The sequence below is a fragment of the Loxodonta africana genome, chromosome 12, assembly GCF_030014295.1.
Source record: "Loxodonta africana isolate mLoxAfr1 chromosome 12, mLoxAfr1.hap2, whole genome shotgun sequence".
In the NCBI taxonomy this organism is placed as follows: domain Eukaryota; kingdom Metazoa; phylum Chordata; class Mammalia; order Proboscidea; family Elephantidae; genus Loxodonta; species Loxodonta africana.
Window position 1 is genome coordinate 68,819,915 of NC_087353.1, and position 15,437 is coordinate 68,835,351.

Below are 15,437 nucleotides of genomic sequence, written 5' to 3' on the forward strand. Positions count from 1 at the left end.
CTGACCTGCTGGAGAAAGCTCTTTCTTCATTCTTTTTAATTTCTTGGCCTTTTTCCTTCCCTCTGAGAGGGTTTCTGCACAGGAATCTGTCTTCTCAAGTTCAGCGTCAGAAATCTCCCCTGACACTCTGTCCTCCAAGCCAGATTCTTCTGGACTGGGACTCAGGTTTCTCTTTCCTACTGTGCTGGTAGTTGTAAAGCTGAAATATGAAAAGAGGAACAACATAAAGGTGTTAAGAGTAACAGGAAGACTAGCCTACAAAAATATTTTAATACTCTTAATTCTATTAACACGTAACTAGCAATCGACAACACTGGCAACTAAGTGTCAAAGTTAAAGACCTTATTATGGACCCAAGCCTAAAAGTTTCACCCATGACAAGTTTATTCAGAGGAAGGTTCTAAATTGTGCTTGAGTATAACCCCTAACCTAACCCATTCCTGTCGAGTCGATTCCGACTCATAGCAACCCTATAGGTGTTTTAGTGTAGATATATACAAATCTAAGCTCCTCTTAGTGCTTAAAAATACATTTTGAAAGAAAGTCCTGGCCTCTATTTTGTTAGAGCTACTACAACAAACAGAGCCCTGGTGGCTCAGTGGTTAAGAGCTCGGCTGCTAATCAAAAGGTTGGCAGTTCGAATCCACCAGCTGCTCCTTGGAAACCCCATGGGGCAGTTCTACTCTGTCTTATAGGGTCACTATGAGTCGGAATCGACTTGACGGCAATGGGTTTGGTTTTGGTTTTATCAACTCATTTCTGGTGGTGGTGCAGTGGTTAAGAATTACAGCTACTAATCAAAAGGTCGGCAGTTCAAATCCACCAGCCACTCCTCGGAAACTCTATGAAGTAGTTCTACTCTGTCCTATAGGGTCATTGAGTCAGAATTGACTCGATGGTAACGGGTACTACAACAAACACCTAGGAGTTCCTGGGTGGCACAAACGGTGATTTTTTTTTTTTGTTTACTATAACAAAATGAAGGTGCTCCAGTGGTGCAGTGGTTAAGTGCCTGGCTGCTAACTGAAAGGTTGGGGCTCAAACCCACCAGCCGCTCCACAGGAGAAAGATGTGGCAATCTGCTTCCATAAAGATTACAGCCTTGGAAACCTTATGGGGCAGTTCTACTCTGTCCTATAGGATTGCTATGAGTCAGAATCGACTCAACAGCAAGGTGTCTGGTTTAAAACAAAATAATAGTTTTATTACTTTAAGTCAAAAGAAAGCATTATTACCTCACGACTGGTTAAGAGCCCAGTGGACACACAGCAGAACAGACAGATTCTTGAGGCAGTCTGCTGTCACACTGCTCATGAAAGCACGTTCCACTTTCATGTAATTCTCTTCTTTTCAAAAAAGGTGACTTGCTAAATTTATAATTAAACCTGGCTTCATTTTTAAGTCTTTATAGGATTGGAGATGTTGAATTAACAAATCACATCATGTGTCCTGATTTTTCCTTAAGAAAATAGGTTCCCTAAAATCTGGCTTGATAAAAATGGAGTCCACATGGCCAGTGTGAGTCCTGTCACCTCCAAATAGGTCTCATAAACGGATTTTTTATTATCACCCCCAGTCATGAAAAACATTAAAAAAAAAAAAAAGACATTCCATTCAAGCAGAGAAAGGAACAGTGTGGTAGGGGGTGGAGAGTAAAGCACAAATATACTCCTATAGGCCTTCCCTAAGAAGTAAATGTAGGAGCCCTGGAAGTACAGTGGTCAAGTGCTTGGCTGCTAACCAAGAGGTCAGCAGTTTGAACCCACCACCCACTTCACGGGAGAAAAACGTGACAGTCGGCTCCTATAAAGATTAAAAAACAAAACAAAAATGTTGCCATTGAGTCGATTCTGACTCATAGCAACCCTTGAGAAGGATACACCATAACTCATGTAGTAGTAGTCTGGTTGAGACTGTATAATCTGAATCTAAACATAAAGAAACATCAAATAATCAGAGAAGCCTTTCTTTTTACATAGAGAGAGCTAGGTAATCCTGACCCTAACCATACCTGACTGTGGTAAATGTGGGCCAGGAAAAAAACTTAGGCCTCAGTTTTATCATCTGCAAGATGAAGGAATCAAATAACAACTCTAATCATTCAGAAAATTCCATAATCTGTGAAATAATGTTGGAGGGGTTAAAATAAATGTGGAAATCAAAGGAAAAAAAAACCAAGGGTTCCATTTTTGGTAATGGCTAAGTAGCTCCTACCGGAACAACCCTGCTATAGATAACAACTATAAACTTTGGACAAGATATTAAACAAACTACTTGAAAATACTGGAGAACAACCAAAGCTAGGCACAAACTGGTGAGTAAAGAGTAGGGAATGGGGGAGTCAATGTTTGGAAGAAGGAAACCACATGGGTGACTTTCCTGTTTTTATATAGTTGGAGTTGCACTGGGTGGCTAAAGCAAGAACAGAAACTGGTGGTCTCACTGGCTTGAAGAGAACAGAGCTTGAGGGGACCACAGTGGTTGGAAAGTGAAAGGGAGAAATCCAAGAGAGGAGAGAGCAAAGAGAGGGAGCCACAAATTCTGTGTATAAATTCTGGCCAAATCTTGGGTTGATTCCTGAGCCATGCATGTGCAGAGCAGACTCCAAACAGCCCAGTTAAGGTTAAAAGCGTGGCACCCAGATTTTGGCTACTGCCCAACATAGGAAAGACAGTTTAGACTTTGAGTTCAGACAAGTTAATTTCTTGGGGAGAAAAAAAAAATCAATACTCCTTGAGGAACAAAACAGAATCTAGAATCTCTAGAATATATCATTCACAATGTCCGGTGTACAATCCAAAATTACCATGCAAAGGAAGAAAAAGGAATATTTAACCTATGTCTACAAGAAACAAAATCAATGAAGATCATCCACATTTTGAAATTAGCAGAAAAGGGTTTTAATGCAGGTATTATATCCTGAAGAATGTAAAGGGAAATATACTTGTAATTGATTAACCAATACGAGATTTCAGAAGAGAAATTAAAAACCGTAAAAAAAAAAAAAAAAATTAATTTTAGAGCTGAAAAATACAGTGTGAAAAAAATCAACTGAATGGATACAAGTGCAGACTGAGATGACAAATAGAGTCAGTAAACTTAATGACAGAACAGTAGAAATTATTCAATCTTAAAAACAGACAGAACGAGGCTAAAATAAAATAAAATAAACCGAGCATCAGTGGACCTGTGGGACAACTTCAAGAGGTTTAACATATGTGCAATTAAAATTCCAGAAGAGGAGACAGAGAAGGGGGCAGAAATAATATCTGAAGGAATTATGGCCAAAATTTTTTCCAACCTGATGAAAGACATAAATTTACATATTCAATAAACTCCTGAGTAAGATAAATACAAAGAAAACCACACACTGGCACATCACAGTCAAACTGATAAATACCAAAGATAAAGAGAAAAGCTTCAAAGCAGCTAGAAAAAAAAGATACATACAGGGGATCAATAATACAAGTAGCTGATAACTTCTCACCAAAATAACAGAGGCCAGAAAAACATTTTTAAAATACTGGAAGAAAAACAATCTTGTCAACCTTGAAAATTATATTCAACGAAAATATCCTTCAAGTACATTTTTCCCTCCTTAGATAAACAAAAAACTAAGAGACTGAGTAAAATCCAACACTACAAGAAAAGCTAAAGGAAGTCCTTCAGGTTGAAGAGTAATGGAAACTCAGGACTGTAAGACAATATTATAAAAAACTTCATGCTAATAAATTTGACAACTTAGATAAAATCAATAAATTCACTGGCAAACTACCACACTGTCCCAAGAAGAAACAGAAAAATTAAACAGTCTTAGATCAAGCAAAAACATTAAATTCATAAATTTAAAACTTCAAACCACAAGAAACTCCACACCCATATGGCTTCACGGATGAATTCTAGCAAACATTTAAGAAAGAAATAATAACAACAATCTCATACAAACTCTGGAAAGAGAGGAGGGAACACCTCCCAAATAATTTTATGAGTCTACTATTTTCCTGATATCAAAACCAGACAAAGACTCAATAAGAAAATAATAGACCAATATGCTGTCAATATAGATTAAAAAACACTTAACAAAATATTAGTAAACTGTACTTAGTAATATATACAAAGGATACATCATGATTAAGTGATGTTTATGCCAGGAATACAACGGTTTAACATTTGAAAATTCATCAAGGTAATTTACCATACCAACTAACAGACAAAAACACCGCATGATCACTGCACTAGCTGCACAAAAGGCTTCTGACAAAATCCAAAATCCACTCCTAGTAAAAAACTCTCAACAAAGTAAGAACAGGACAGAACTTTCTCATCCTAATAAAAAAAAAAAAAGGGCACAGACAAAAACTCTACAGCTAACATTGTAAGTTACCAGTAAAAGACTGATTAATAACACTGCAAGGGTATCTGTTTTTAACACTATAGTCAAAGTCATAATAGGAAGTTCAAGCTAGGGTATTACAGCAGGAAGCATAAACATAAGGCACACAGATTGGAAAGGAAGAAGTAGAAGTGTCATTATTCACAGGCATCATGATCATCAAGACAGAAAATCCTCAGGAATCTACAAGAAAGGTCCTAGAACAACAGGTGAGTTTAGCAAGGTATATTAAATACTGGCACAGTATCAATATACAAAAATTAATAAATTCCTGTGTTCACAGCAATTAACTGGAAAATGAATATTAAAAATTACGTTTATAATAGTATCAAGAAGTAACATTAAATCCTTGGGAATAAATTTTTAGAGATATTAACAAGATCATTACACTGGAAACTACAAAATACTACTGAGATTAATTGATTAACTTAATTAGATACGGAGCTCTGGTGGCACAGTGGTTAAGAGCTACGGGCTCCTAACTAAGAGGTTGGCAGTTTGAATCCGCTAGCCACTCCTTTAGTAACCCTATGGGGCAGTTCTACTCTGTCCTATAAGATCACTATGAGTCAGAATCAACTCGATGGCAAGGGATTTTTTTTTTTTTTGGTAATTAGATATACCATGCTCATGGATTAAGAGACTCAATATTGTTAAGATGCCAATTCTTCCCAAATTGATCTATATATATAATGCAATTCCAATCAAAATTCCAGCAGGCTTTTTTTTGGGGTAGAAATGGACAAGCTGATTCTATAATTTAAATGCAAAAACAAAGGACCTATGGTGTCCAATCTTGAAAAAGGAGAACAAAATTGGAGGATTTATACTACCTGACTTTAAGACTTATTATAAAGTCTACAGTGGTAAAGACAATGTGGTGCTGACTTAAGGTTAGACAAATAAATTAAAGCAACAGAACAGAAAGAGACTAACACAGTCGTATAATTTTTTTTGGACAAAGACATCAAATAAACCAAAACGGGAAAAAGGGAAATTTTTTTTCCACAAATGGTGTTGGGAAAACTGAATATTCATGTGGAAAAAATCTGAACCTTTACCCTGTTACCAAATACACAGGCCTTAACTGAAGGTAGTTTTTGTCTCTGGACGGTTCCCATTTTTATATAACTTTAAAGTTTCCAATGCATTTCCATAAACATTTTCTCAATTAATTTGCAACTTATTCTTAGCTCCTAATCTGTTACTTTCTGCTCTCAAATAAAAACCCTCTGCTTCCCAAGGATTATTGGTTATTGGGCATCCTGACTGAGAAAGCTCTCAGATGTGTGAAATACACTTCATACGTCTGCAGATGTCTATGTAATACCCACACCAACATAGAATTTCCCAACTATTCTCTAACGAAAAATAAAAGCTGTGATTGTATCCCATGTAACTTAACTGTATTTTGGATCAAAATACAGGTTTTTATTATGCATTGAGAACCAGACATATGTAGTACTGTCTTTAAAAATTTGATTCTTTATACATTTTTAAGGTATGTGTTGGAGCTCTGGCGGCACAGCGGTAAAGAGATTGGCTGCTAACCAAAAGGTCAGCAGGTATGTGTGTGCAGGTGTGGTTTTGTGTAAACCCTCAATAAATGCATGTTGATAAGCTATTCTTTTGTAGATTGATTTTAAAAGTCAAAAAGTAAGAGTCAGGCCAAACAACCTCCCATCAATATGAGTTCATTTTGCATGCAGAATTATAATGCACACAGTGAGCAATTTATAATGAACATGAAGAGCACTGGAAACCCTGGTGGCGTAGTGGTTAAGTGCTACAGCTACATACCAAAGAGTTGGCAGTTTGAATCTACCAGGTGCTCCTTGGAAACTCTATGGGGCAGTTCTACTCTGTCCTATAGGGTCGTTATGAGTCAGAATCGACTTGAGGGCAGTGGGTTTGGGTTTTGTTTTTTTTATGAAGAGCATATTTAAATCCATTGAAATAAAATGTTACATCAACATTGAACATTAAACCTTGATTAGCACTTATATGGGGGATGCAAATGACAAGCCACTTGGGCTGTTTGGTCCAATTTAGAATTTTGCTCTAAGTTACTGTTAACCACACAACTACCAGTGCAGATTCTTCATTAACAACCTCTTTTTGGTAGAAAAAATGTTCGGTAACAGAAAGGCTACACTTAAAATTCCAACAAACACCTTTTTCGGTTAAAACAGTAACGAAAATCTGGCTGCCACATGAAATTATTTTCCCTCTTTATTTTTAATTATGGCATTATTTACTTACAATAAAACTCACTCATTTTAAGCGTACAGTTTTGTTAATTTTGAGAATTGTTGCATTGGGCAAATCTGCTGCAAAAGATCTCTTTAAAGTGGTGAAAACCAAAGATATCACTTTGAGGACTAAGGTGAGCCTGACCCAAGCCATGGTATTTTCAATCACTTCACATGCATGCAAAAGCTGGACAATGAATAAGGAAGACCAAAGAAAAATTCATGCAATTGAATTATGGTGTCGGCGAAGAATAGTGAATATACCATGGACTGCCAGAAGAACAAACAGGTCTGTCTTGGAAGAAGTATAGCCAGAGTGCTCCTCAGAAGCAAGGATAGTGAGATTTTGTCTCATGTACTTTGGACATGTTATCAGGAGGGACCACGCCCTGGAGAAGGACATCATACCTGGTAGAGTAGAAGGTCAGTGAAAAAAAGGAAGACCCTCAACAAGATGGACTGACACAGTGACTTCAGCAATGGGCTCAAGCGTAACAACGATGGTGAGGATGGCGCAGGATCAAGCAGTGTTTCATGATGCTGTACACAGGGTTGCTGTGAGTGGGAGCCGACTCTATCACACCTACCACAATCAAGATATAGAACTGCCCCCTCTCCCTAGAAAGACTCTTATGATACACTTTGCACTCAATCCCCTTTCTGTCAACCATTGATCTGCTTATAGTCCCTAGTTTTGCCTTTTCTAGAATTTCGTATGAATGGAATCATACAGTAGTTAGTCTTTTGTATCTTACTCCTTTCCCTTTGCATAATACTTTGAGATCCATCCACGTTACTGAAAGTATTATTTGATAACTTTTATTGCTGAGCAGTGTTTCATAGTATAGCTACACCACAACTGATTTATTCATTTACCAGTTGATAGACGTTCGCTACTTCTAATTTTTTGCTATTATAAATAATGTTGCTATGAATATTGGTGTAAAAACTTATATATGAATGTAAGTTTTCATTTCTCTAGGATAAATGCCTGGAAGTGGGATTTCTGGGTCATACGTAAACACCCATTTGCAACGTATGTTTAACTTTACAGGAAACTACCAAATTACTTATTGACCATTTACATATCTTCTTTGGTGAAATGTCTGTTGAAATCTTTTGCCTATATATTTTCGAACTGGGTTACATTAAGAATTAAATTTTAATTCTTATTAGCAAGTCCTAAGAGGTCTTTGGAGCCCTGGTGGCACAGTGGTTAAGAGTTTGGCTGCTAACCAAAAGGATGACAGTTCAAATCCACCAGATGCGCCGTGGAGAACCTACAGGACAGTTCTACTCTGTCCTATTGGGTCGCTATGAGTTGGAATCTACTTGACAGCAACAAGTTTGGTTTTTTAAGAGGTCTTTAAATATTCTGGAAACGCTGGTGGCGCAGTGGTTAAGAGTTTGGCTGCTAACCAAAAGGCTGACAGTTCAAATCCACCAGCTGCTCCTTGGAAACCCTATAGGACAGTTCTGTCCTATAGGGTCGGTCGCTATGAGCTGGAATCTACTTGATGGCAACGGGTTTGGTTTTTGGTTTTTTAAAAGGTCTTTATATATTCTTGATACAAGTACTTTATTAGATACATGTTTTTTTTTTTTCTAATCTGTGGTTTCTCTGTAAAGTTTCTTAACAGTACCTTTCAAAGAACAAAGTATTTAATTTTGAGTAAGTCCAATTTATCAAAAATTTTTTCCCTATGGTTCATGCTTTTGGTGTCAGATCTAAGAAATCTTTGCATAACCTAAGGTCACTAAGATTTTTCTTCCATCTTTTCTTCTAAAACTGCTGTAGTTTTAGTTCTTAAATTTAGGTCTATGACTCATTTCAAATTCATTTTGTAATTGGTATGATGTAAGAGTGGAAGTTTGTCTTTTGGTATAAGGTTATTCAGCACTACTTGTTGACAAAATCATCCTTTGTCTATTGGATTAAAACCACTTTTGTCAGAAAATTTTAGTTTTTCTAGTTACTCATCTTTGGGATTTGAGAATAAGCAATCAAATTTCCTGAATCATAAATTGTTCTGTATTTTTCATAGCATTTTATTATGCTTTTAAATAATAATAAGCTATCATAATCATAAAGTGAATCACTTTTCTGTGATAGGTCTGTATTAAAAGTTTCAGGATTTAGTTCTATAAAGTAAGATAAAATAATAAATGCATAGGTTATTATTATTATGAACCAATATGTTGTGACAAGATTATATATTTAAATAAGATAAAGGTAATCCATACCTGATATAAACATTTGGTAACAGAAAATATTAGCACTGAATGGATGCCAAATAAATATCATTTAAAAATTGAAAGGTATCAAATTTTTAATGTTTTAAAGTTATTTTTAAATAAAATTTTAAAACACACAAGCACGTATTGCCCATTCTAGAGTTCTAATCTTTATTCTGTGACAAATATTCCAGAGACAGTAGAACTTCTTTTATGTTGTTTTTTGACACTGGTCAAATTGTCCAGAGTGTGTCCGAAGCAAATTCAAGTTGGGTGTTAAGCCTATATATTGCTTCATATAAGTTAATTGCCATTTTCAGTGATGAAAATATTTTGTCTGCTTGCCCTGGTTTTGGTTTTGCCATTGAAATTGACACTGCTTTTCCTAACTCAGATTTCAGATCAGGTGATTTCACGTTGGAGTATTCCATAGCGATAATCACATCTTCTTTTTGCATTTCTTCTGTAAAAGAATTTACAAAGAACTGTAGCCTACAGCAAATATTCAAACACTGGAAAATGCCAGTGAACGTTATTGGTTCTATTTAAATAACATTTAACAGTCAGATACACCGGCAAGGTTAATGGCACTACACAAAAATCATGTTTCAAAACCGTCAATTTAAGGACTTACTTTGCTTCTAAAACTTTCTGGAACAAGACTCACAGGATGTGTATAAAGTGTACTAATGTGAGTAAACTTATTAATATATATTTTATTTATAAGAATGGCTCACTGTTAGCAGCAGATGGGGCCACAAACATACACTTATAACACAGCGACAGCGACAAGCAGCGCTAACTGATTTGATCGTGACCCCTGTGATGGTTAAGGCTATGTGCCAACTTGGCTAGGCTATGGTTCTCAGTGGTTTGGCAAGTACTATGTAATCGTCTTCCATTTTGTGATCTGATGTGAGCAGTCAATCAGTTGAAAGGCGAGTTTCCTTGAGGGTGGGGCCTGCTTCCAGTATATAAATAGGTATTCTGGCAAAGCTCGCTGTCTTGATCCTGCACTCTTCTTGTTGCTTGACGTCTAGTTCTTGGGACACAAGAAGCCTTCAAGCCTGCCGCCTGACCTGCAGATTTTAGATTTGCCAGCCCCTACAACCACAGAGCCAGCACAAGCCTTCAACCTGCCGCCTGACCCACAGATTTGGGACTTGTCTGCCTCCACAACTGCGTGAGCCATTTCCATGGAGTAAATTTCTCTCTGCATGTATCTATATACGCTTTACTGGTTTTGTTCCTCTAGAGAACCCAGACTGACACTCCTTCTCTCCAAAGTGCTCCTGTCGCACTTCTGGAAATGTTGGCCTTAATCTGTGACTACACATGTCACTGACTCTGCTCCTGCTTTTTGATTTTTTGTCAGTAGATTCTTTTGAACTAGGAATGCTTATGTTGATTGTTAAGCTTTAAGGCCTGCAGGAGAATGACAATACTCTCCCTTTTCCTGATTTCTCGACTGCTTCTTCTTAGGATTTGGGAAAACATGCAAATTTTGCTAGAAACCCAAGGAAGGAATTCCTGCGTAGAAACACCACTGGGAATCAACTGTCTGTATACGTGTGGTTGTATTTCTGCACTCTATTTTTTTTTTTTATTATTCATTGATCTATTTGTCTTAACTTATGCCAGCATGACACTGCCTTTACTCCTGCAGCTTTAGAGTAAAGACAGGCAGAGTAAGTTCTTTCGTTGGCCTGGGAGGTTAATATCGCTGGATAAAATAATAGCCATCTTTCATTGTAAAGGGCTGCCAGTTTATGATGTTCTCATTTGGTAGTTGCATATGACCACTGGAAGCAGAACAAGTGTTTTCGTTCCCATTTTACAGGTCAGAAAATGTCATCCTAAGAATAAAGTGACTTCCTCCAGGACATGTAGCTGGTTAGGTGGTCCAGAGACTGTACTCCAGGTTTAGTGTTCTCTGAACTGCTTCCTAGGCGCCACCGCCCGCCCCCCACCCCCGCCCCCGTCATCTTTCCAGATCTAATTCTCCTCATTGCTCAGGTCTCAACTGAAAAGGCAGCCCCTTGGAGAGGATTTCCCTGCCCTCCAGCCCCTTACCGTGTAGCATTCATCCCTCTGCCTTATTTGTATCCCTCCTACTAGTCTTCTCTGCCTGTGCCTTTTAGACATTTCCTTACTTGCTTACAATCTCTCTCTCCCCCTGGAATGTGAGTTCTGTGAGAGCAGGACCTTAAACTCCTTGTTGGCCACGGTGTTCTCAGCACTTGGCACAGGGTCTGGCAGACAGTTTTCTGTCAAGGTTTGTGGAATAGAGGAAATAAATGACCATTTCCCCCAAAAGGCAATAAGACAAGTGACAAAGGCCAAATAGCTTATTTCATCCTGAGTTATATATGATATTAATATGGTTTACATCCAGTCTGTCTTCATAACAACACATTTCCTACTAGATATAGCCAAGGGAAAGGAGTGCCACACTGCAAACTACCTCACACAGCAAAACTGGAAAAATCTGGGGAAGTGGGAGCTAGAAAAATGCATTTTATTGTATTCATAAACTCTCTTGCCCAATTCAAATTCCACCAGCATGACTGTTTCTGTGTTTTGGGGCATAATCTGGGTGAATAAGGAGAGGATGTTGGTCAGCCTACGCTCAATTCAGAAGTCAAATCCCTTGGTGATTGCTGATAAACTGATTCCTACGTCTAATAAAGAATCTGAGCGTGAAAAGCAATATTAACATTCGATAAAGTATGTCTGTGTGATACCCCAAACCAAACCCGTTACCGTCGATTCCGACTCATAGTGACCCTATAGGACAGAGCAGAACTGCCCTAAGGAGTTTCCAAGGCTGTTATCTTTACAGAAGCAGACTGCCACATTTATCTCCTGCAGAGTGGCTGGTGGATTCGAACCGCTGACCTTTCAGTTAGCTGCCAAGCACTTAATCACTGCACCACTAGAGGTTTTATGTCAGTATGATAGCTAACCAGTAACAAAGGGCATCTCCCACAGAATAGGAGTGTGTGTGTGTGTGCGCGCGCTAGGACAAAAGCTTATTGGTAGATTATTTGCTGTGAGAATTTGATTCAGGATTACAAAAAATTAGTGGGAATCAATTAGAAATACTTCGCAAAGAACCTGATTTGAATACTTTAAACAATCTCCTATTGCTGACTCACTTTAATTCAACATAGAAGAGTTAATTAATGGCAAACGTGAATGGATGCTACTCTAAAGCCAATTCCTAAATTAAGAACCCACACTTGACATACTATTATTGGAGCTGAATTCAGAAATTTTCAGAGGCTCAACGGGGATGAAATCGACTTTTGCACTAAAATTTACCTCTGACTCTGATGAAAGGATTTGTTAATCAAATTATTAGTGTAATAGGGGCTATGGGGGAAAAAACCAAAACAACCAAGTAACAATCAGACCCGGGAAAACAAGGTAGTCCTGTTGAATTCCCTCCTTCCTAAAAGCTCAACTATTTCAGAAAATAAACTGCTTTTAAAAATTTCCCAAGAAGTTAATTAAACAGGACTGATTGAACACACATTTATCTCTGCTCTCTCCCAAACACTCAGTAAAATAACAGAAAAGGAAGAGAGAGGACACCTACAAAGGCAAGGAGAAGAGAGGCAGCATCAGAGGGTAAGAGGTATCAGCTCTCTTTGGAGACATCCCCCTGGAGACACAAAGTAGGGAGGAGTGCCAAGAACTGAGTGGAGAGGAGAAATGGAAACCTGTGTTCTACAAAAAGCTGATTCACCCAGAAGAATTCTGCAAGGTCCCAGCAAACAACAGGTATCAGATACCTGAAACAAGCAGATGACAAGGACTGGGCTTTTATCAACAGAGGGCCAGGCTATACAATGACCCCTAGTCCTATACCTGGGAAGCCAGCTGACCAGCATTCCCCCACGCCAGCAGGAGCAGGGCAAGAGGTTGTTTGTCTTGACAAAATGGTCCTGCCACGGTGTCCGTGAACTCTGAGATACCGAGGAGAGTGGGAGTGGGACAATATGGACTGATCAAAGTGGGTGCAGAGTCCCTGGAAGGAGCCCTGGTGGTGCAGTAGTTAAGTGCTTGGCTGCTAACCAAAAGGCTGACGGTTCAAACCCACCAGCCACTCAGTGGGAGAAAAATGTGGCAGTCTGCTTCTATAAAGATTACAGCCTTGGAAACCCTATGGTGCAATTCTACTCTGGTCCTATGGGGTCACTATGAGCCAGAAATGACTTGATGGCAATGGGTTTGGTTTTGGGTTCTGAGTCTCTGGGTGATCAACTGTTAAGCAATTGACTACTGCCCAAAAGGTTGGCTGTTCAAACCCACCCAGAGGCGCCTCTGAAGATGGGCCTGGCAATCTGCTTCAGAAAGGTCACAGCCTTGAAAACCCTTTGGAGCAGCTCCGCTCTGTACACATGGGGCCACATGGGCTGGAATCTTACTCAGTGGCAACTAATAGCAACAACAAACGTAGTACATGTAGCAGTCCCTGCCATACCGAGAAGTCAAGCCTCCAGCTTCCTTTCACCCATCAGTACCCAGAGCACCAGCAGTCAGGCTTAAATCCCCCAAGTTGGAGATTAGATCAATCTTTAATAAAGCTGAACCCTCATAGGTAACATCACACTTTATGGTAAAAGACTGAATACTTACCCCTAAGATAGGGAACACAGCAAAGACGTTGGCTCTCACCACCTCTATTCAACACTGTGCTAGAGGCCTCAGCCAGTGCAAGGCGGCAAGAGAAAGAAAGAAAATCCGTACAGATTGGAAGGAGAGAAATAAAACTGCCTGTATTTGCAGATGATCATCTAAACAGAAAATTCCAAAGAATTTACAAAATGCTACTAGAATAAGTGAACTTAGCCAAGTCCAAGGATACAAGATCAAAATACAAATATCAATTGTATTTCTTTATCTAGTAAAACTTGTGAAAGCTGGATGGAACCTGTGTAAGGTGGAAACTTATCAGAGGAGGAAAACTCAAATATTTCCCACGAATAGAGAGTGACAGAAAAGTGGTAAGACTGCACCCTGTCAAAGGCAGAAAACTTGTGAGACCTGGAAAAACAAGGCAGTCCCATTGAGTTCTGGCTGTCACAGGTTTCAATGAACTAGGAATGAACACCTGGGACAGAAAAAGACATTAGGTAAAAAACCAAGGAAGTCTGAAAAAGTAGGGACTTTTGTTTAAGACTATCAACCAACCTACTCTTGTCTAGAGTGGTTTGAACAGTGCTTACCTTCTGCTTGTCATATAATTTACGATACACACCAAGACCTTTTCTGTGCCTTGGTTAATTGGCATACTGCTTTCTAAGTATGGATCAGCTTCCAATATCTTATCCTTTTGCTTTCAACATCATGAAGTATCTCCACAAGTTCCTTTAATGTGAAGTGTTCGGCTGGTGTCACTTCTTCTGGGACACCACCTTCCTTTTGTCACAACATTTTTCTCATTTATGTTGATGAGTCTGCCTTAACTGAGTTCCTCTGGCTACCCATCTACAGTTTCTCAAGTGACAGCAATGTCAATATTCCCACGGTCAGCTACTTCTTCTGCAACTCCATTTATGTGTGATTTGAATTTAATTTCTAGCATTCTCACCTTTTTCTTTCTTGCACTTTCGTCTTTGATAGCCAATTCCCTCTTTTGATTGTCCATTTTTGCAAAATGTCATGTGGGCTTATCACTGGGAGACAAGATGGTAACACAACTACACACCTGTTGTCTGTGCATGAACTGAACAGCAGAGGCGCAGTGACCAGTCACAGACTTTGAAAGAAGTGATGTGATTGGTCACTGACCACGAGGCGTAGCTGTTCTTAACTTAGCGATGTGTGTGTGCAGTTTCAGCAAAGTTCGTACTTTATGCAACTACTCACAGTTAAGATACTATGGTAACTGAAATTTAAACTGTATTATTAGGGGACTGGTGTTACTTAACTAACTTGGCAACTGAAATCTATGCATACCGGAACTGTATACAAAGAGGACTGACTGTAAAAGTAATATTCACCAGGGCAGCCCTGGTGGCATAGTGGTTAAGAGGTCAGCTGCCAACCAAAAAGTCAGCAATTCGAATCCACCAGCCACTCCTTGGAAACCCTATGGAGCAGTTCTACTGTGTCCTATAGGGTCACTATGAGTCAGTTGACGGCAATGGTTATAGAGAAAGGAGAGGAGTCCGCACTCAGTAAAGAAAAGCTGTATGTAGTTTTTAAACAGGAATATTATGAGGACAAAAAAAGATTCTTAGAAATTAAAATGATAAAAGAAAAAAAATCAATGAAAGCGCTGGAAGGGTGAAGTCAGGGAATTGTCTAAGAAATGGACAGAGAAAGACAACAGAATTGAACAGACACAGACGAAAACATCAGAGGATAAATCGAGGAATGTGATATCTGACTACTGGAGTTCCAGAAAGAACAGGGAAATGGAAGAAAAAAAATTGTTAAGAAAATATGCAACACTTTCCTCAAAATAAAGGACATAAATTTTCCAGCCTGAAAGGGCCCACAGGGAACACCCAGAAAACATCACCAAGCACATTACTGTGAAATTT

General features: G+C 38.7%; 1 protein-coding gene across 5 annotated transcripts in view; it reads right to left on the reverse strand.

The window, feature by feature from the left end:
* PARN (poly(A)-specific ribonuclease) overlaps positions 1–15,437 on the reverse strand; it is a 183,642-nt gene that overhangs the window by 28,663 nt on the left and 139,542 nt on the right. For all 5 annotated transcript variants that reach the window (XM_064295616.1, XM_064295615.1, XM_064295618.1 and 2 more), the window contains one exon: positions 6–199. In XM_064295616.1, coding sequence (XP_064151686.1) covers positions 6–199 — 194 coding nt within the window. The remainder of the gene's footprint in view (positions 1–5; positions 200–15,437) is intronic.